Here is a 21519-nt window from a genome sequence, read left to right on the forward strand (position 1 = left end):
GATTCGAACCTGCGACCGTAGCGGCCGTGCGGTTCCAGAATGTAGCGCCTAGAACCGCATGACCACACCGGCCGGCTCTGCTGTGCAGCGAGCTACTTTAAGTATTAACTGTATTATTCTTACTTGTCACTTCTTCCGTGTGTTTTTGCTTTTAGGAAGCTTTAATTTTCGAGTACTAGTAATAATGTTCCATAGATTTCGTTTTTGATTTGAACACAGTCAGAGAGAGTCCCTTTAGTCAGTTGTAGTACCAGTAGTGCTAGCATTTGTTTTGAATACAGTTCAGAGACAGGTAGTGCTCATTTTCATTGTTTTCAACAAGAACTGTCTAGTAGCCACAGTTTAGTCTGCTATCAGCCGCCTTTAGTGAATTAGCAGTCTAGTTAAAAGTTGATTAACTGTCTACAGTAAACCGTTGATTTCTTAGAATGGATAGGATGTGTGACTGCTGTGTACGGACGCAGGAGGAGCTGGCCACTGTTCGCGAACAGCTGACCGTGTTGATGGTTGCGGTCAGCCGTCTTCAGGCTGCTGCCTCTGAGTGTAGCGGCAGTGGGGAGTCCGGTGCGTCACATGGTACACCCCAGGTGTTACAAGTTTCACCCACAGTCCCTGCTGTCGAGACATCTTCGAGGGTACCGGGCGCGGTTAAGCTACCCTCTCCCAAAGGGCAGTGGCGGGTTCAGCGGCGTTCGCGCCGCACCAGGCGAAGGGTCAATGTGGAGAGGCTGGCCGTGTGGCATCGCCCGCTCTGCCTGTGAGTGGACATGTGGCCGCTCCTTCAGCAAGGTCCGAGCGGGCACACAGGGGGAGGGGTTTATTAGTGATTGGGAGCTCCAACGCTAGGCTGGTGATGGAGCCCCTTAGGGGGATCGCGGAAATGTCGGGGAAGAAGGCCAGTGTTCACCCTCTCTGCTTGCCGGAGGGTCTCATCCAAGATGTGGAGGAGGCCCTGCCGGTGGCGATAGAGACCACTGGGTGCATCCGACTGCAAATTGTTGCTCATGTCGGGACCAATGACTCCTGCCGTCTGAGTTCAGAGGTCATCCTCAGTTCATACAGGCGGTTGGTGGAGTTGGTGAAGGCGGAAAGCCTCGCTCGCGGGGTGGAATCTGAATAGTATCGTTCCCAGAATCGATCGCGGTCCTCTGGTTTGGAGCCGTGTGGAAGACTTAAACCAGAGGCTCAGACGATTCTACGGTGTTCTGGGGTGCAAATTTCTGGACCTCCGCTATCGGGTAGAGAAATGTAGGGTCCCCCTGAATAGGTCAGGCGTGCGCAACACGCAGGAAGCGGCTACAAGGGTAGCTGAGTACGTGTGGAGTGCACATATGGGTTTTTTAGGTTAGAGAACTCCTTCCCTAGGCCCGACAAAATGCCTCCTGAGACGCGACAAGGTACTAGTAGGCAAAACGCAGCAGGGAATAACAATATTAATGTGCTAATAGTAAACTGCAGGAGCGTCTATAGAAAGGTTCCAGAAATGCTCTCATTAATAAACGGCAACAGCTCCCACATAGTACTAGGGACAGATAGTTGGCTGAAACAAGATGTAAACAGTAATGAAATTGTAAACTCAGATTGGAATGTATACCGCAGAGACAGGCTGGGCAGTGAAGGAGGAGGCGTGTTTATAGCGATAAGAAGTGCAATAGTATCGAAAGAAATTGACGGAGATCCGAAATGTGAAATAATTTGGGTGAAAGTCACGGTTAAAGCAGGCTCAGACATGGTAATTGGATGTAATAGGCCCCCTGGCTCAGCAGCTGTTGTGGCAGAGCACCTGAAGGAAAATTTTGAAAATATTTCGAGTAAATTTCCCGACCATGTTATAGTGCTGCGTGAAGATTTGAATATGCCGGATGTAGACTGGGAGACTCAAACGTTGATAACGTGTGGCAGGAACAAGGAATCCAGTGAAATATTTTTAAGTACGTTATCTGAAAACTACCTGGAGCAGTGAAACAAAGAACCGACTCGTGACGATAACATATTAGACCTTCTGGTGACAAACAGACACGAACTATTTGAAACAGTTAACGCAGAACAGGGAATCAGCGATCATAAAGCGGTTACTGCATCGATGATGTCAGCCGTAAATACAAATATTAAAAAAGGTAGCAAGATTTTTCTGTTTAGCAAAAGTGACAAAAAGCAGATTTCAGAGTACTTGGCGGCTCAACATAAAAGTTTTGTCTCAAGTACAGATAGTGTTGAAGATCAGTGGACAAAGTTCAGAACCATCGTACAATATGCACTAGGTGAGTATGTGCCAAGCAAGATAGTAAGAGATGTAAATGAGCCACATTGGTACAACAACCGAGTTACAAAACTGCTGCGGAAGCAAAGGGAACTTCACAGCAAGCATAAACATAGCCCAAGCCTTGCAGACAAACAAATAATACGCAAAGCGAAATGTAATGTGAGGAGGGCTATTCGAGAGGCGTTCAATGAATTTGAAAGGAAAGTTCTATGTACTGACTTGGCAGACAATCGTAAGAAATTTTGGTCTTATGCCAAAGCGGTAGGTGGATCAAAAAAAAAAAAAAAATGTCCAGAGACTCTCTGACCAAAATGGTACCGAAACAGAGGATAACAGACTAAAGGGCGAAATACTAAATGTCTTTTTCCAAAGCTTTTTCACAGAGGAAGACTGCACTGTAGTTCCCTCTCTAGATTGTCGCACAGATGACAAAATGGTAGATATCGAAATAGACGACAGATGGATAGAGAAAAATTAAAATCGCTCAAAAGAGGAAAGGGCGCTCCACCTGATGGGATACCATTTCGATTTTACACAGAATATGCGAAGGAACTTGTCCCCCTTCTTGCAGCGGTGTACCATAGGTCTCTAGAAGAGGGTAGCGTTCCAAAGGATCGGAAAAGGGCACAGGTCGTCCCCGTTTTCAAGAAGGGACGTCGAACAGATGTGCAGAACTATAGACCTATATCAACGTCGATCAGTTGTAGAATTTTGGAACACGTACTATGTTCGAGTATAATAAATTTTCTGGAGTCTAGAAATCTACTCTGTAGGTATCAGCATGGGTTTCGAAAAAGACGATCGTGTGAAACTCAGCTCGCGCTATTCGACCACGAGACTCAGAGGGCCGTAGACACGGGTTCCCATGTAGATGCCGTGTTTCTTGACTACCGCAAGGCGTTCGATACAGTTCCCCACAGTCGTTTAATGAACAAAGTAAGAGCATATGGACTATCAGACCAATTGTGTGATTGGATTGAAGAGTTCCTAGATAACAGAACGCAGCATGTCATTCTCAATGGAGAGAAGTCTTCCGAAGTAAGAGTGATTTCAGGTGTGCCACAGGGGAGTGTCGTAGGACCGTTGCTATTCACAATATGCATAAATGACCTTGTGGATAACATCGGAGGTTAACTGAGGCTTTTTGCGGATGATGCTGTGGTATATCGAGAGGTTGTAACAATGGAAAATTGTACTGAAATGCAGGAGGATCTGTAACGAACTGATGCATGGTGCAGGGAATGGAAATTGAATCTCAATGTAGACAAGTGTAATGCGCTGCGAATACACAGAAAGAAAGATCCTTTATCATTTAGGTACAATATAGCAGGTCAGCAACTGGAAGCAGTTAATATCTGGGAGTAGGCATTAGGTGTGATTTGAAATGGAATGATCATATAAAGTTGATCGACGGTAAAGCAGATGCAAGACTGAGATTCATTGGAAGAATCCTAAGGAAATACAACCCGAAAACAAAAGAAGTAGGTTACAGTACATTTTTTTCGCCCACTGCTTGAATATTGTGTGGGATCCGTACCAGATAGAGTTGATAGAAGAGATAAAGATCCAACGGAGAGCAGCGCGCTTTGTTACAGGATCATGTAGTAATCGGGAAAGCGTTACGGAGATGATAGATAAACTCCAGTGGAAGACTTTGCAGTAGAGACGCTCAGTAGCTCGGTACGGACTTTTGTTGAAGTACATATCTTCACCGAGGAGTCAAGCACTATATTGCTCCTTCCTACGTATATCTCGCGAAGAGACCATGAGGATACAGTCAGAGAGATTAGAGCCCACACGGAGGCATACCGGCAATCTTTCTTTCCACGAACAATACGAGACTGGAATATAAGGGAGAACCGATAAAGGCACTCAAGGTACCCTCCGCCACACACCGTCAGGTGGCTTGCGGAGTATGGCTGTAGATGCAGAAGTAGATCCCATCCCCTTAAATTATCAGCTGTTTGCAGTTTCTTCAGTTTTAATGTACAGTTCATAACCATTCGATTGTGGCCAGAGTCCATATCTGCACCTGGAAATGTCTTACAATTTAAAACCTGGTTCCTAAATCTCTGTCTTACCATTATATAATCTATCTGGAACGTTCGAGTATCTCTGGGCCTCTTCAGTGTATGCAATCTTCCTTTATGACTCTTGAAGCAAATGTAAGCTATGATTAAGTTATGCTCTGTGCAAAATTGTACCAGGTGGCTTCCTCTTTCATTTCTTACTCCCATTCCATATTCAGCTACTACGTTTCCTTCTCTTCCTTTTCCTACTATTGAATTCCAGTCACCCATGACTATTAAATTTTCATCTCCCTTCACTATCTGAATAATTTCTTTTATCTCATCATACATTTCATCAATCTCTTCGTCATCTGCGGAGCTAGTTGGCATATAAACTTGTACTACTGTGGTAGGCGTGGGCTTCGTGTCTATCTTTGCCAACATAATGCGTTTACTATGCTGTTTGTAGCAGCTTACCCGCACTCTTATTTTATTATTCATTATTATACCTAGTCCTGCATGACCCCTATTAGATTTTGTATTTATAACCCTGTATTCACCTGACCAAAAATTTTGTTCCTCTTGCCATCGAACTTCACTAATTCCCACTATATCTAACTTTAACCTATACAATAAGTTTCCTTTTATTTACGTCTATGTTCACACACGTTTTGTTAACAGAATACCGGTTTCGGTCTGTGAACAAAAAGTTTCTGACCATAGACGTAAATAAATGGAAACTTATTGTATATACGGGTTACTGTTTTTTCAGGACAATGTCGCAGCTTGTTTAACCTATCCATTTCCCGTTTCAAATTTTCTAACCTACTTGCCCGATTAAGGGATCTGACATTCCACGCTCCGATCCGTAGAAAGCCAGTTTTCTTTTTCCTGATAACTGTGTCCTCCTAAGTAGTCCCGCCCGGAGAACCTAATGGGGGAATATTCTACCCAAGAGGACGCCATTATCATTTAACCATACAGTAAAGCTGCATGCCCACGGGATAAACACTTCAATACATTTTAAAAACACTGTCTCTATAAAGGTCTAAAACCTAAAATGCAAGATTCCTTGCGATAAAGTGTTGAATTTGCTCCCGAAATGAACGGAACCGAGTGTCTTCTCGCAGTTCTGCCTGTGACGTCACATGCGTCTCAACTACCATCACATGCGCGCCTAGTGTGAAAAATATAATTTGCTTCTTAAAATTTGGTACTCTAAGATTGAAAATATAAATATTACACCTCACGTCCAAAATCTGAACATGTGGTATGGTTAAAAGTTAGTAACGTACCCAGAACAAAAGGGAAAAATTCCCTATTGACCTCGCTAAAACCACACGTCTGGTAACCCTAAAAACTAATGTTCAACGTTACGTGTACAGTTACTATAAAGCTGAGATATAACCTCAAACATGCTTAGGTCAATTATACGAATTCTTTGTTAATTTTCGAAACATAACACGCGTCAGTGTTGTTAGACATCTAAAAAATTTACAACAATGAAATTCCAAATCTTCGCCAAAATATGATATTTGGTCAAATAGCAAGGCTTTGAAGAGGCATGCAAACACTGTGGAATTTAGTACCCATTAATCACAGTTGAATGTGAGAACTGCAATGTGATGATACGTATGAGGGTTGAGCAAGATCTTATATTAACTCTTTTAGGCGTGTACAAAAAGGCTGTTAATGTTGTTGAATGTTGCCTACTCATGCATGCTGTCCATCAGCGATGTGTGACGGAACACAACACGTATGTCCGCCAGACAAAACCATATGAACCAACGTCTGCGCCTTGCACATAGAGGAATGCTCTTCCTTCGCTCCCTGTCGAGCCGAGACATTACAAGGCGACATACCACTGTACTGAAACTTGAGTGGAAGACGAGTGTGGCGGCTCTGCAGTAGACCTCACGATAAGACTTCATCACGTGAAGTGACGGACTAAAGAGCTCCAGCTAGTGTGATGGTACACTGTTCTGGCACTGGTGGTTGTTTACCATTCCCTCACACATGTAGGAAGATGTGGAGTGCTACTTTCCATAGGTGGTTAACGTTAAATGAAAAGAGCGCTTGGCTATAGTGGCTTTCTCTATACGGTGGCCTTCCGACATCTAATGTTCCTTCTTTTCCGTCAGTTTTGCTACGCTGAGTAGCCATAAGACATATGTTACATTGACATACATAAGTCATATATTACATAGACATACACAGGACATATATTACATGCAATATTTTTAAATTTATTTGTTTATCGTATGGCAATACACGTACAAAGATTACACTTCAGCGTTTAAACACAGCTCTCCCACATAAAAAAAACATAAATGACAATAGCTATATATGGTTCTCAAGTTTTTATGTATTTTATAACATCAATCGTCGCTGTGTCAGGAAATCTTCGAAAGGACTCTTGTAGGCACGTGAGGCACATGTCGACACAACATGTGCTGTCGTTCCGCGCCACACTCACACGATGGTAATGAAGATTTGCCCCACTTGTAGAAAGTGTCTGGACATCACCCGTGGCCCATTCGGTTGCGCTCCAAGGTAGCTCTAATTGCCCGAGGCAGGAAGAATCCTGGGGGTTTCTTCTGGGTGCAGGGCAGCTTCAGGCATTGTAGAGAACAGTTTTGTTGTCAGTAGCGTTTCCATTCATAGACCATCAGAGTCCCGGCTACTATGAGAGTGATATTTCTTGATCTTTTCTTTTTCACTCCGCAGGGAATACGTCGTCCAGTATTGGAAGGTCAGTGTTACTAGCGATATTCTGGTACTCGCGCAGTAGCGCGCTCTTCCGCGTAGCATCAGGGGGTAGAAACAGGCTCACGATAGGTAACCAATATGTACGAGCAATCTCATTGACCCAATAACAATGTGTGGGGCCTAGTTAATCTTTTTTACAGGCGGACTGTTAAGCCACACAGGAGTACAGTACTTTGCTGCTGACTGTACCAATCCGGCCGCTCATACCCAGACAGTGTCTGCTGACGATCCTCAACGAGAGCCACAGAGTTTATGGTGAATGTTGTTTTTGGTTTTGAGTTTAGCCGATGTTCGTCTCAAGTACTCCTTAAAGGAAAGTATCCCACCAAATTTGATCACAATATATTTTGGGTGCATATCATGATGAAGTTTGTCCTCCTCAAAACAGACATCGAGGGCTCTGTATGCCAGTCTATTGGACAGATGAAAACATGAAACTCGTATTTTATATAAGATTGGTCGTAACCTCCACATATGGAAATAGTGGCCTCAGGTGACTGGCTCATGAGTGACAATTTCTTCAGCTGTTTCAACTGTTTTGTATTCAGAATAAGATTTTCACTCTGCAGCAGAGTGTGCGCTGATATGAAACTTCTGGGCAGATTAAAACTGTGTGCCGGACAGAGAATCGAGCTCGGGACCTTTGCCTTTTTTGTGTTGGTTAGCAACTGCCCAGTCGCCTGCATAGCCAATTTTTCTGCACGGTGTTGGAGGAATATCAGATTTACATAAATTAAACAAAAGTGAATCAAGGGCAGATCCCTGTGGTAAACCATATTCAATTCTTTTGCGCAGCTAGTGTCTTTTTCTGAAGTTAATGTAAATGACCTTAAAGCTGACATGTCGTCAGTTAGTTGTTATCCGTTTGCATGGGACAAGAACTAATAATTTATAGAGCAAACCATGCCTCGAAACCGTGTAATTTGCTGCAGTTAGATCAACGAAAGCAATGCTGCAGTTAGATCAACGAAAGCAACTGCTGTTTTCTATTCTATTCGGTATCCTGCTTCAATAAATGTTGTTCAAGATAAAATTTGATCAGCGTAGCTCTGTCCTGGTCAGAATAGAGCTTGCTCAATAGAAGGGTTCTGAAAGATTACTCGTCTAATCTGCCTGTATAGGATTCTTTCGAGGAGGCTATAAATAGTTCTCAGTAATGCAATTGGGAGATAGTCCTTAGACTGGCCTGACGCCCTGCGGGGCTTCAGTATTTCTATGATTTTTGGCTGTTTCATTTTTTGTGGCACTGAACCAGATATCAAAGTCGGAGAGAAGAGATCCTCCCTCTACATTTTTGCGCAGTTCCCGCTAAACAGAAGAAATTCTATTTGGATTCCGTCATTTCCCGGTGCCTTAACGGGTTGTATAGTTTTAAGAGTAGCTGAAATTTCGAATATGGAGAAAATTCTTGAGAAATCAGAGTGTTCATTAGTGTTCTTTTTGAGGAATGTAAGTTTGTGTCTGATGTATCTTGTATGATTTTTATACTTTGTTGATCTTCATGAGGGCAGTAAATGTGATGCAATCCTATTTCCTGTTATATGAGTGCTATTCTCTACTTAATTTTCTTTCCATCCAATTTCCTTTGTAATGCCCATATTCTCCTACTTGATGTTTGAAAACTGAGCGACTCAGCAATCAATATCAACCTAATACGTCTGGCCGAATCGAGGTTATGAAGTAGATATTTCCCCGAACCCGTTTTTTAGAAATTAATCGTATTGTTTCTCAGTAATTTCATTTCAACCTGGAATATATACGGAATTTTTCCGCTTGGTTCCGGGTACGTAACAAACTTTTAACCGTACAACAAATGTTCAGATTTTCGACATTAGGTGTAATACTTATATTTTCAATCTTCGAGTACATAATTTTACGAAGCAAATTATGTTTTTCACGCTAGGTGCGCATGTGATGGTAGTTGAGACGGATGAGACGTCACAGAACTGCGAGAAGACACTCGGTTCCGTTCATTTCGAGAGCAGATTCAACACTTTATCGCAAGCCATCTTGTATTTTAAATTTCAAAACTGACTTCTTTATAGAGATACTGTTTTAAAACTGTGTAGTAGTCTGACTAATCTCACGAAAAGTGTATCAGGTATTCAGAACAGTATATACCGGAATTGAAGACCGCAAATGTGTCGTTCGGTTGGGGAAACATTATTTCCAGAATTGCAGCCATTTTGGGAAATACAAATAAAGCAAGTCTTACAGCATGTATTAGAAAACTAGAGAGAGATTTTCCATTTCACACGGCGGCGTAGCGTATGTTACACTTCATTTTAACAGTGTCAAGCACAAACGCAGACTCTTAACGTCGGTACAAACCACGTTGATGAAAAGTCTATAGGAGATGATTCTGCTGAAACAGATGAAACACTGGTGTAAGCATGTCCAGACTGTATCTTATCAACACGTTTCGTTGCAAAATCTCTCATATCAGCTCTAATGGTACGCATGGCATCAATGAATGACATTAAGAGTGGAAACCTCTTCGTCTCACAACAAAGTTGCTCAACTCTGGAATGAAGACAACCACATCATGAGCCTTCCGGAAGAATGTGTTGCAAAAGTGACAATACGTGTTATGGATAATTTCCTTGGTTTCTCCAATTTCAGTGATGATGGATACATGTGCTGTGGAGTACGCTTGATCACCTACAAGTTCATTGATCAATGGAAGGCACACAGTCTTGGAGTATTTCCATTTCTCAGCTTGTGTCCTCAGTCCATGAATCGCTTCCAACTGGATACTAATAACTGATGATGACTGCCTGTTCATCCCATACACCCAGGCAGGTGGTACGACGTGCTGTGCAAGGCTCATATTTATGTCAAACAATTTTACAGTTTTTAATCCTCCATTGTGTGGGCAGAGAAACGGCTTAACTACAACAGTGGCAGTTTTTACAGCTATGATTGATGATAAGAGGGCTTTCATGCAAATTACATGTCCCTCTGGCCACAGTACTTTGAGATGCGATGGCCATTACTCCTCCCATGTCGTGTAGTGTGTCTTTTTCCCGCTAGCGAACTCAGCATGGTTGAATGGATTGGCTGATTCATCAACTACATCTTTCGTAGCCTGTAGCGCATACGATCCTTCGAACCTACAAGCTTCATCATGGGAAGCTGAAAGTCCTAATATCGCTAGGAGGTTTAGACAAAGTTTGATAAACATACATTACAACCGCTGCTGAAATGGGTGACAATGGTGATTTTGATCACATGTCTGACATAATGGCGTGTTCACAGCAACATATTTCCTCTTCTACGATTCCACTGTACACATTGTTTGCCTAAATGATCGTTTCCCAGTCATACGTTTCATACAAAAGATTCCACTGTAAATGTATACTATTTAAAACATCCTAATATAATCAAAATCGTTATGACAAAGTTTGATTTCTTGTAAATTTTAAATAATTGTTTCTCAGCTTCAAGATGTATTATTGTTTCACATTAACATAGTGACTGCTTTGCTATCTTGCTAATTTTGCTCAAAAGTAACGTCACAATTTTTCAGTAATTGATGCAAATTCTTACGTAAATTCAAAACTTTCACAGTTTGCATCCGTCTCGTCGCTAAGTGAAAGGTAAGTCTGACAAAAAAAAAATTCATTTCAGTAAAAGCTAAATTATGTTGAAACATTAAAGTTAATTGCTCCATGAGAGCTGGGGACAGAAATCTTCGTAAAACGACTTTCTCTGCAGAGTGATTGTCAAACAGGTAATACCAGTCCTCTTTCAGCCTACAAACTGTGTGTTGCTATATTGAGGGTGAAACCAAGTTGTAAGGACTGAACTTAGGTAGGAAGTGAAGTGAAGAGTGATTTGCATGTGTTCCAAATTCATAAACTTGACCTCTTATCATCATCACGCTTTGGTAGAGAACTCAGGGATAATTTCTGATCACCTTGATTATAAAGAAAATTTCAGTTGTATTCTACATGGTCAACATCAATTAAAAGCACGTAGAATGCATTAGGTAAAAGTGTTTATCTTCTTTTACGTACAGCTCAAACGCTGATATTCCACTGACAAAGGACAAACGTTAGCGGTTCAGGAAACCGTGTCCGTCACGAATATTGTTTTTTTGTGAGAACACATCGGCCGTCTTGGCACAGGAACGAACAGACGAGTTGCCTAATCTGCAAGATACAGTACTTAAACAGTGCTGCAGTTAAGAGCGAGTTAACTTAAATTACATCACGTCTGTTATTTACGTAATTAAAAGCTTAGTCTCTATTACGAAAACTTATAGGTTCGATTTCACACGATCTGTTTTTTAAGAATTTAAAAGGAAGATCAAACAAGAATTAGAGGGGTTCAGTTATAAATACATTTTGCATGATGTATTAAATAAAAGAACACATATCACTGACGGATTTCGTTGTGGCCGGTTCTTATCGTCAAAGTTAGAAATGGGTAAAAAGACCCACTACGGCGCGTCCAATAAACCACCGATTTTTTGAAGAACTGAATTCCCATGAACAAAACAGCTTCAAACGGCTGAGTACTTTACAAATGAGGTAACTTCTTAAAGGTTTGACTATAAGCGTGTAAGCGAGAGAAAGTTTGTGTAACGTTAATATCATGTTTAAAGTTTGTTGGAAGTCGCAAAGTGCTCTCGTTACGAAACAACAGATAAATATAGTCTCGGTTATTTGCTTTCTGTGTTAAACAAAAGATAGTTTCTCCCGCGTCTCAATGTTTATGAAGTTTTGTCTTGGACCATGCGTTGTACAACGATATAATTTTGCAGCTGCAGTCAGTGCTATGTGCGGATACTGATAGCAAACTGAGCTATGAATAGAGTCTCTAGTAAAGAAGTAATAAATTAAAGCATCGTGCTTCATAATGAAGTTTGACTGGAAGAACAGCAAAAGTTTAGTAAGTGATAAACTTTTCCCCATTCCTCATCTTGTATGCGTTGGGAGGGGGGACTCTGTATCACTGTGCAAACATCTCTTTAGGGTTTGAAATTAAGCGTAAATTTTGTTGGAAGTCGCTAAGTGCTCACATTCCTATATACTGGGTGAAAAATTCTGCGTACTTGCGCGCCATCAGTTACGCTGCCTCAAGAAAACCACTCAGTTTCTGGCTGTAGTACTGTCTTCTTGCGTTACAATTTTAACATAACATTTTACCTTTTAGTGAGTAGGTCATGACAGGAGTCTGAACTGTTAAATTCGGAAAATAATTATATGAATTACTGAAAGCCAAATTTTGTTGTGCTTCGAAATCTCTAGGTAGGCTACCTGCATCCGGTATTGAGTTCTGGGATGCTGTTATAGTAATATAAATTGTTGGCAAGACCAATATCGTGGATAGTGACAGAACCTACGTCCCTGCTGCGTAGACAGCCGTTTGATAAATTTCTTTACGAGGGGCAACTGTATAAGAGAGGAGCCACCTCTAGTTAAGAAAATGAGTATTGTGTGTATTGTTGCATATGTTTTGTGTATGAGTAGCTGTTGTTATTGTGGACCCCAGAGCGACGATTCATTTATTGCCGGTGTCAACACCACGCTGTCTTTAATTTACTTCTGTTAAAGTTCTGTTGTAATCTTATTTCACGACAGTGTTCATTGTTGTACACGTTCCAGTGAGATTATGTAGGAGATCAGCAGCACCAAATTTCTGTACACCACTTATGGAAATTCTAACCCACAAGTTTCACATATAATTATTCTGGAAATATATTACTGAAGTTTAACTTCCAAATACGAATGTCTCGTGGAAGAGGAAATTGGTCAGAAATGGGTACCTATACGTTTGTGTGCTATGCTTGAGAATTAATCATAGAGAAGACGTTGAAAAAGTGTAAAGCTCATCTATTTCACTGCGAAACTTCTCAGTCACAACACAATTATGTACAAACCGAGTATCAGCCTGAGAAATATTATACTAATAAAATTGTTCCCAGGACTTAGGAAAATATAGAACCAAGAAAGAATCAAAGAAAGTGTTATCATAACATCAATATTTGTTTTTAATTGTCAGTGAACAGAATTAATTATTGCAGTTACAGTGGTATCAATAAGATATAATTTGTCGTTGACATAAGGAAAAGTGAATCAAATGAACATTTCATTACTGTTACTACCATTTTAGTTAATATTTATACCAATTAAATTATTATTAGTGTTATTATTATTATTATTATTTAAAGTATAACACAAAATTATTTGTGGTTGTAGGATAATAGCCTGATGTTATGGTATTCCTGTAGGATAATGTAAAAAGAATGTAATAAATGATTAATTAGGACAGTTTTTATAATCTTAGAGAAGAATGTATTTCTGCAGAAATTTTTTTAACGATCAAAATTTGGCCTGGAGACTAGCATCCAAAGCATGTAATGGAGTAAAACTGAATACAAGCGATGTTTAAAATAATTGTTAGCGTATTTTGGGATGACTATTTCTCTTTGTCAAATGTATCGCAAAATATTTAGCATATATTGGTCTTTTTAATAGCTAAACTGTGCCAAGTCAAACAATTGTACAGCAAGCAAAATCAGTAGACCACAGTAAGGAATTTACACTAGTAACAGCGCCAGAATCCGAACCCAGGTCTCCTGCTTACTAAGGAGATGCACTATCTGTTAAGCCCCTCTGTCACTGTACATATTACAGCTGCATGGACTACTCTAGTATGTGTGTCTACCTTACCGATACAGGTCGCAACTCATTGCCATTCCCCTTCTAAACTGGCATTAGATTTCCAAGGCATTTGGCAATGAACAAAATAGGCATAATACTGCCTGTATCTTAGGGTTACTTGATATGCCTAAGACATACTGAGTCCCAACTTTATCTACAACGATCATTTAGGTCAAAGCAATAAATGAAAACTAGTATCAGAGCTGTGATTGGAATCCAGGTCTCCTCTTACTAGGTGGTTGTGCTATCCATTACATCACACTGGCACTACAAATACTGCAGTGCCTTGACTACTCCAGTATGTCTCCATCATTGATACAAGTTCTGACTCACTGCTGTCCTCCCTGTAAACTCACATCAGTATCGTGTGGCTCTACAATACTGGAATAGCACCTTAACGATGAGCCCAATGATGTTAATCAAGCCTGTACCTCCAGTGTAGGTGATAGGTTAATCATATCCAAGTCTCTGCTATTTCTCAGTATGTCTCGATAACACTAAGTATATTTTATTAATATATCATCTACGCCTATGCGCCATTAATTGTACAGCAGTACTTCAAATACTAGAACTGCGTAGAAATTAGATAGAAATTAATGGATGCACACTGAAAAACAGGTAAGATGTGTAGAAAGGTAACAGATAAGAAAGTTATAAATATGTATGACAAAAATTAGTCACCTGCACGAGACATTTCGCTAATTCTGTGTAAAACTGCTGATAGAGAGTGAACAAGACAGTCTACAAACTCCAACAGTTGTATTGCACCCAGGGGAAGTATTCAATGATCCCACGGAGCTACCAAGTTTCAGCAATGGTAGTTCCTATGTTTCACCCTCATACAGACATTTTCTATGGAGTTAAGGTTGGGTAATTTAGTGGGTCAATTGAGATGTGTGAGAGTGCCTGAATGTTCTTCAGTGGGGTAGGTATGCGTGTAGCTTTGTGAACATGAGTGTTGTTCTCTTGGAAAAAGGCAATGTCCTCAGCATACTAAATGATAATTGGAAAATAAACAGCTTGATTCGTGTTCACAGTAATCTGAACGAAGCAGCCCAAGGTGTAGTATGCGAACCATCCTAAAAATATCTCACAACCACCTCTGGCCCTGAACTACACTGTCCCTGCACTAGAGGTTAAATGTCTCATAGGATTGTTGGTGTACCAATGGCCTTCTACCAGTTGAAAAATGACAAAACCGTAGCTCAGGGGACTGCAGTACTGGTATACAAACCCAGAGAGGTATCGTGCAGTTTTTGTATTGTTTGGACTAACAAAGATGTGCAGCTCTATATGTCATTGTGAGTAATGACCTTTTGCGAGATACTGGGCTTCAAAGGCCCCTTGCAAGCAGTTCTCTTGAAAACTGGCTGAGTTGTTTCTTCCTGCATAGACAGACGCAATTACTGTCATTTTTTGAACCAGCTGTCTTTCATGAGGCATGTCGTCTCAAGTCCCTGGCAGTTAAAACAATTCCACAATGACTGTTCTTACACCATGCTGCATAGCTATGAGTTGCACGCCATTCAGGGTATACACATTGTGTAGTTGACGTTGATATACCAACAAACAGGGCAGTTTCATTCACAGTGTTGCCATGAACATGTCCATACACGATAGCTCCCTTCAGCCATCTCGTCACTTCTCCAAGTCGTCCCATCTTATTACAGTGATTCGATACAACTGACTGACATACAGAGTGTAATAGGTGCAAGTGCAGATATTTTCATATGTGGCATCTTAACTTGTATGCACATCAATGTGTTGGTTGTTTTACCTCTACATCAAACTGTCATCCTACAAACATGTCATGCAATGGAATACTTTGTTTTCTGTGTGGTTGTAGCTGTACCACTAAGTAGACTACCACTTTCAGGATAGCCTAACAGTTTTGCATCCATTCATGCACACTTCAACATTATTCCTGCTGCCTGGGAAAATAAGCATGATGGCTTGTTCTTTCCACATATACTTGGAGGTACTGCTCCAGCATAAAAATATATAACTTGTAATAGCTACAGTTATTAGTGTACATATAAAGTAAACACTAATGTATTCTTGTTCAGTGTGTCACTCTCAGTCACCATTAGATATATCTACACCTACACCCATTAAACCATGCAGACATACCACTTCACTTGTTTAATCCATTGATTGATGGCGCTTCACATGAGCAAATAGTAGCAGTCCTACACCATCTGCAATTCTACAAAGCGAACAGTGGATTCTCTTAAGGCTGTGAGTAGTATTTTGGCCAGTGAGTGTATCCAGCTCTTTCTGCCGTTCTGCTAGGACTCTATGTCGACCCTTACTAATGCACTAATTTCATACAGTGGACTGGGAACATACAACTTCAGTGCCATGACTTAAGTGATCGATGGAACATCATATACCCAGCTCTGCTCCACCTACACTGCATCAGTTGACCAGCCAGATCGTTTAAGTCGGTGTCTACTGCGGTGCACAGTGAACTTAGCTGTAGGTTACTTCTTGGAGTTGTAGAGTGTCACTGGTGGCTTGGTTCACATTTTAACGTGGAATCTGTAGAATCACTATCAGGTAGGTGACGGCAGCACTAACAATAGACATAAAGAGAGACAAACTGATGTTGAAGAAACCTGCAGCAGAGAAGTGTAGTGGTTCCACTTCCAGCCGGAAAGTGTCACACGCATCACTACGTCTTAACAGCGTCTCGACCTTGTACAATAATAGAGTCACTCTGACAGCGCGATGGGATGCAGAAGAGCACGCCCAGCAAGTAAGGAGGAGATTTCCCAGCACAAACAGCAGCCAACTGGAGAGCAACGACAAGAGCAGACTGTTTTGCTTCATGGCTCGCGTCATCACCACCCCATAGCTCAGAGTGACGATCATGACGAAGTTGCTAGCGGCAGCAAGCAGCAGCGCTGGTCCGAAGTGGCGGCCACACAGCAGGCCGCAGCGGTGCAGCGCCAGCCGGGCGCGCTGCAGTCGCCGCAGTTCACCGACCGCCACCAGGGGCGCTGCAGACAGCCCCGGCCACGTCACCGCCTCGTCCAGGTCGTTTTCCTCGCGGATCCGCGGCCACACACTTCTCAGGAGGTGAACACTCATTGTGCCCAAACAGTCTCGTATTACCAAAACGATGCAGGTGAACTGCGATCGCCAAACCATAGAGTATGCTTGGAGACAGAAAATGATGGGCGGCGCGCGAGCCTCACTGAAAATATTGTATATGTAGAACACGAGAGGTATGAGGAGAACGATTAGAACTGAAACCAGCAAGACAGTAACTATTAGCTTCGTTTTACTGTAATGATTTCGGAAGTAATTTCTCTCATACTGGGCAAACAATTCGTCTACCAGTTCCAAAAGTCGAAAAATTTCTCTCACATACCTGTTTGCAGAAATTAGACATGTGGTCATCATCACAGCTGGCTCAAGCCAACTAAGGTGCGAAATCAATAAATTAATAACTTGAATCGCTGGTGATCGTCCAGGATTCGGCCCTAAACATTTCTCGCTGAAGGTGCAGTATGAGCCAGCACCCGCAATGAAGATCAGCCAGACAGATGCTATTCCTACAGTAGCCAATCTACTCACTCGTGCATTGAACATATTATGTTCTGAAGAGGCCTGACAGCCGAATGTCACTGGAGCCAGACCACATACTTGAGCCACAAAATGCAGAGGCCTGATAGCATTTTTCTAGTTGTAGACATTCATTGCAAAATAGATACAACGAATTTAGACTATAGTGTCTCACTGCAAATGCATGAACACCCACTGAGAAAAACCAAAACACGATGACGGACGCAAGTGTACTCTATCCCACCACGAACTAAAAAACACTTCTTAATTTACTTTTCAATTTTTCTCCTCGTGATGTCATAAAATAGTGAAGTAACCGCTAGTAACTGTGTTCTTTAACTGTTCTTTAGTGTTCCTTAACTGTGCTGAAAGAATGAGGCAGAAAGCTAGTTCTCAACACTTGGTGCTAATGAGCAACAACTCCATGAGGCCGTTGGAGCCGCGACAAACGCCTTACTGCGAGCTCAACATAAGAAAACTGTTCTCTTCCTATCCTACTTAATGCACTTAACGTAGATTAATTTCGATCTCCAGCTCGTCAACTGTAATGAAAGTGTGGTTGACAAGTCTGAGTGTGCTGTCATAAGCTAAATATTATCAACAGAGAACCGATCGAAGTCCAGTTGAGTTAATGTGATGAAAAGCACGACATTAATCAGTGGACATACAGGAAAACCAGTTCTTTAAGTATTCATTCATAAATTATTTTAGAAATGGTACATTATAGAAGCTCATGTTCCTGAGAAAACAATATGTGAAACTCAGTATGAAAATACCAATGGAAGATCAGACATTCTGCTATTTAAAACTACATGCTATTAAAAATTGTTGGCTCATGTAGGAAAGAGCCCAGTTATTTTCAGAGAGCTGTAATATTTTTCTTCCCACTCAAAAATTGCTTTCAGACAATTTTCACATGATCGTTTTTCTTTAATAGTAGGGCAAACTGTCTAAAACAGATATTTTCATTGTTTTGTGAGCGGAAACTTATTCTGTTGCTATTTGTGTGTTGCTGTTTTCTGTAGTATATGCATGAGGTTGAATGTTACGATTTTTTCGTATTTCTAAATATGTGATATGCATTCCAAGTACTTCACTGACACAATTGTGCATGTTTCTGCGAATATTTGCCAGGTATTACTAATCATGGTATAAACAAGTCTGCAATTTGATACAAACAGTAAGGAGCAATTCACTCACTTGATCTACACTCCTGGATATTGAAATAAGAACACCGTGAATTCATTGTCCCAGGAAGGGGAAACTTTATTGACACATTCCTGGGGTCAGATACATCACATGATCACACTGACAGAACCACAGGCACATAGGCACAGGCAACAGAGCATGCACAATGTCGGCACTAGTACAGTGTATATCCACCTTTTGCAGCAATGCAGGCTGCTATTCTCCCATGGAGACGATCGTAGAGATGCTGGATGTCGTCCTGTGGAACGGCTTGCCATGCCATTTCCATTTGGCGCCTCAGTTGGACCAGCGTTCGTGCTGGACGTGCAGACCGCGTGAGATGACGCTTCATCCAGTCCCAAACATGCTCAATGGGGGACAGATCCGGAGATCTTGCTGGCCAGGGTAGTTGACTTACATCTTGTAGAGCACGTTGGGTGGCACGGGATACATGCGGACGTGCATTGTCCTGTTGGAACAGCAAGTTCCCTTGCCGGTCTAGGAATGGTAGGAAAAAAAAAAAGTTTTGTTGTCCTTCCTAGGAAGACTTTTTATTTGCTAAGACAGCAAAAAACGATACATTGGTTACTAGTTTTGTCCAGTTAAATGGCTACTTAGTGGTGCTTACATCGACTACTGAAGCAAGTTGGCTTATTGTATAATTCAGATATCAAAAATTGTTGCTAGAATACATACATGTTACATGCGATAATATTTACATATTTGTAACCATAATTTTTGGATTTGTAATTGTAATCCTGTTGTTGCAAAGCATCTTGCTTAAGTTGCCAGTAGATCAGGGCAGTGATAACATGCCGAACTACACACAAGTATTGGGGCCAGGGCAGTTCTGAGCCATCCAGCATTGCTGCCAGATGATTCCAAGATGGCGGCGATGACGTCATCCAAGATGGCGACATGAAGACTTGACAACAGCATATGGCATCATCCAAGGTGGCGGCTGTGCCGTCATCCAAGGTGGCGGATTCTGGTGGGAAGGTAGATCAACTGGGCTATGTCCACTAACCTAATCCCTCTCCCCTCCCTTCCCCCAGAAAAATGGCAGGAAGTTCAAATTCCAACAGGATAATGCATCATACCACATTTGTGTCTACAAACCTAAGAAAATTGCAGAAGATATGTCACTTGGGCTACCTCCACTAACATAAGTCATCTGACTGACACCTCTACCTAGGAACTGGTGCCATGTTTGAATTTTGGTGGTAAAGAAAGGTCAATTGGGCTATCTCTACCAACCTAAGAAAATGGCTGGAAAGAAAGGTCACCTCCACTAACCTAAGTCACCCAACCGCAACCTCCACATATGGATTGGCGGGCATAGGTCTTGACCTGTGCTGGACATAAGTCTTTATTATTTTGCATGCTCTGTTTTATTTAAACAATTAGAGACACTACCACTGTCCAGTGTGGTCTTTAAGGGGTCTGGACTCCATCTGACCTAGTACACAGTACCACCACTAGGGAGTGCTGTCACCCCTCCTGGGACGTAATTCGAGATGTTTGGGGAAATGGCTGGAAACACTGTGGTCACCATGGGGTCAGGGCTCAAACTGACCTAGTACACAGTACCACCACCAGATGGCGCTCTCATCTTGACATACCCCAAGACGGCCACTATGATGTGAGTACCATTTTCCAAGATAGTGTGAAACAGTGTGTTCGCCACGAGGTCTGGGCCTAGTACACAGTACCACAACCAGAGTGTGCTGTGATCCATTCCGTGACATAACCCAAGAAGATGGAAGAAATGGTGGAATAAGGACTCTGCCTCTACCGGACATAAGTCTTTATTTTGCAGACAGTGACTCCACCATTAGATCTAGATTCCAACCGAACTAGGACACCGTACAGCCACCCGAAGATGCTGTCATCCCTCCTGTCACGTAATCAAATATGGTGGCCTGGAGGGAGAAAATGGAGCAAAAGTGACTCAGCCAGTGCTGGGCTGCTGGAGCGAGTAAGGAAGGAGTGTACTTTATTTATTTTGGAACCATTTATTTAGGTCTGGAGAATTTACCACACTGATACAAACCACACGCTGTGGCATGCTTGAGGTCACGCAACACAGCCCACAGATCTGTAAACTACTTCTCAACAACGCTCTGCAGACATGCAAACAACTCATAACTTACTGAAATAATTTCAGTTCAGACATGCAAACCCCTCCTAAATAATACGGTACACTGATGAGTAGACACAGTCAGTCCTTGTAAACTGTGGAAATAATGCATAGCACAGCCTACAGACTTGCTGACAAAATAATGCAACAGACATGCAAACAACATACGCAGACACCATGAAGTGACTTGACAATCAGCTGTCAAACCACACACAGGTGCCCGTTTGGGTCCTGCACAAATGAGGCGGGCACATCCCTCTAATACATGGTACCGCCAGTCGCGGTGGCCGAGCAGTTCTAGGTGCTACAGTCTGGAACTGCACGACTGCTACGGTCGCAGGTTCGAATCCTGCCTTGGGCATGGATGTGTGTAATGTCCTTAGACTAGGTAGGTTTAAGTAGTTCTAGGTTCTAGGGGACTGATGACCTCAGGTGTTAAGTCCTGTAGTGCTCAGGAAAGTTGATCAGATCCGCCCTCCCCAAGTATTCCATTCCCTGTTCTTCACCTCAGCAACACTATGAGCAGCCAAGACACTGGAGAATTGCAAGATCTTGGAATGGTGGAGGTCTTTCTACTTCTCACCAAATGAACTTAAAGCTCAGAGGATCCAGTTTACAACGCGGTATTGCACTCTCGTGACCACTGGCCTTTGATCCAGCAGCCCATGTGAGCCACCAGTGGTCCTGGCGCTTTCTTGCACTGTGCAGACATGGCTCCTCTGGAGACCCCAACCGAACAGCCCACTGATGCCCACTGACAGGACCAGGAAGAACAACGACGTCACCCCAGAGTTAGGACTACAGTTACTACAAATCGATAGCCGCAACTGCTGTCACTAGCAGACAGGCAGTGCTTGCGAAACTAAGTGGCGCCATTCAACACGAGAAGAAGACAAACAACCGCAACCA

At 42.1% G+C, this 21519-nt stretch overlaps 1 protein-coding gene across 1 annotated transcript; it reads right to left on the minus strand.

Annotated features, from left to right (window-relative positions):
* Positions 1 to 16241: 16241 nt before the first annotated feature.
* Positions 16242 to 16805, minus strand: LOC124610220 (putative gustatory receptor 2a). Its single transcript, XM_047140144.1, has one exon. It carries the CDS (start codon positions 16803 to 16805, stop codon positions 16242 to 16244), a length of 564 nt encoding a protein of 187 aa, XP_046996100.1.
* Between the last annotated feature and the right edge of the window lie 4714 nt (positions 16806 to 21519).

Source organism: Schistocerca americana, chromosome 1, assembly GCF_021461395.2.
Source record: "Schistocerca americana isolate TAMUIC-IGC-003095 chromosome 1, iqSchAmer2.1, whole genome shotgun sequence".
NCBI classification, from domain to species: Eukaryota; Metazoa; Arthropoda; class Insecta; order Orthoptera; family Acrididae; genus Schistocerca; species Schistocerca americana.

Excerpts from the sequence above, each read along its gene's own strand:
- LOC124610220 (XM_047140144.1), bottom strand. The coding sequence starts at position 16,805 with ATGAGTGTTCACCTCCTGAGAAGTGTGTGGCCGCGGATCCGCGAGGAA.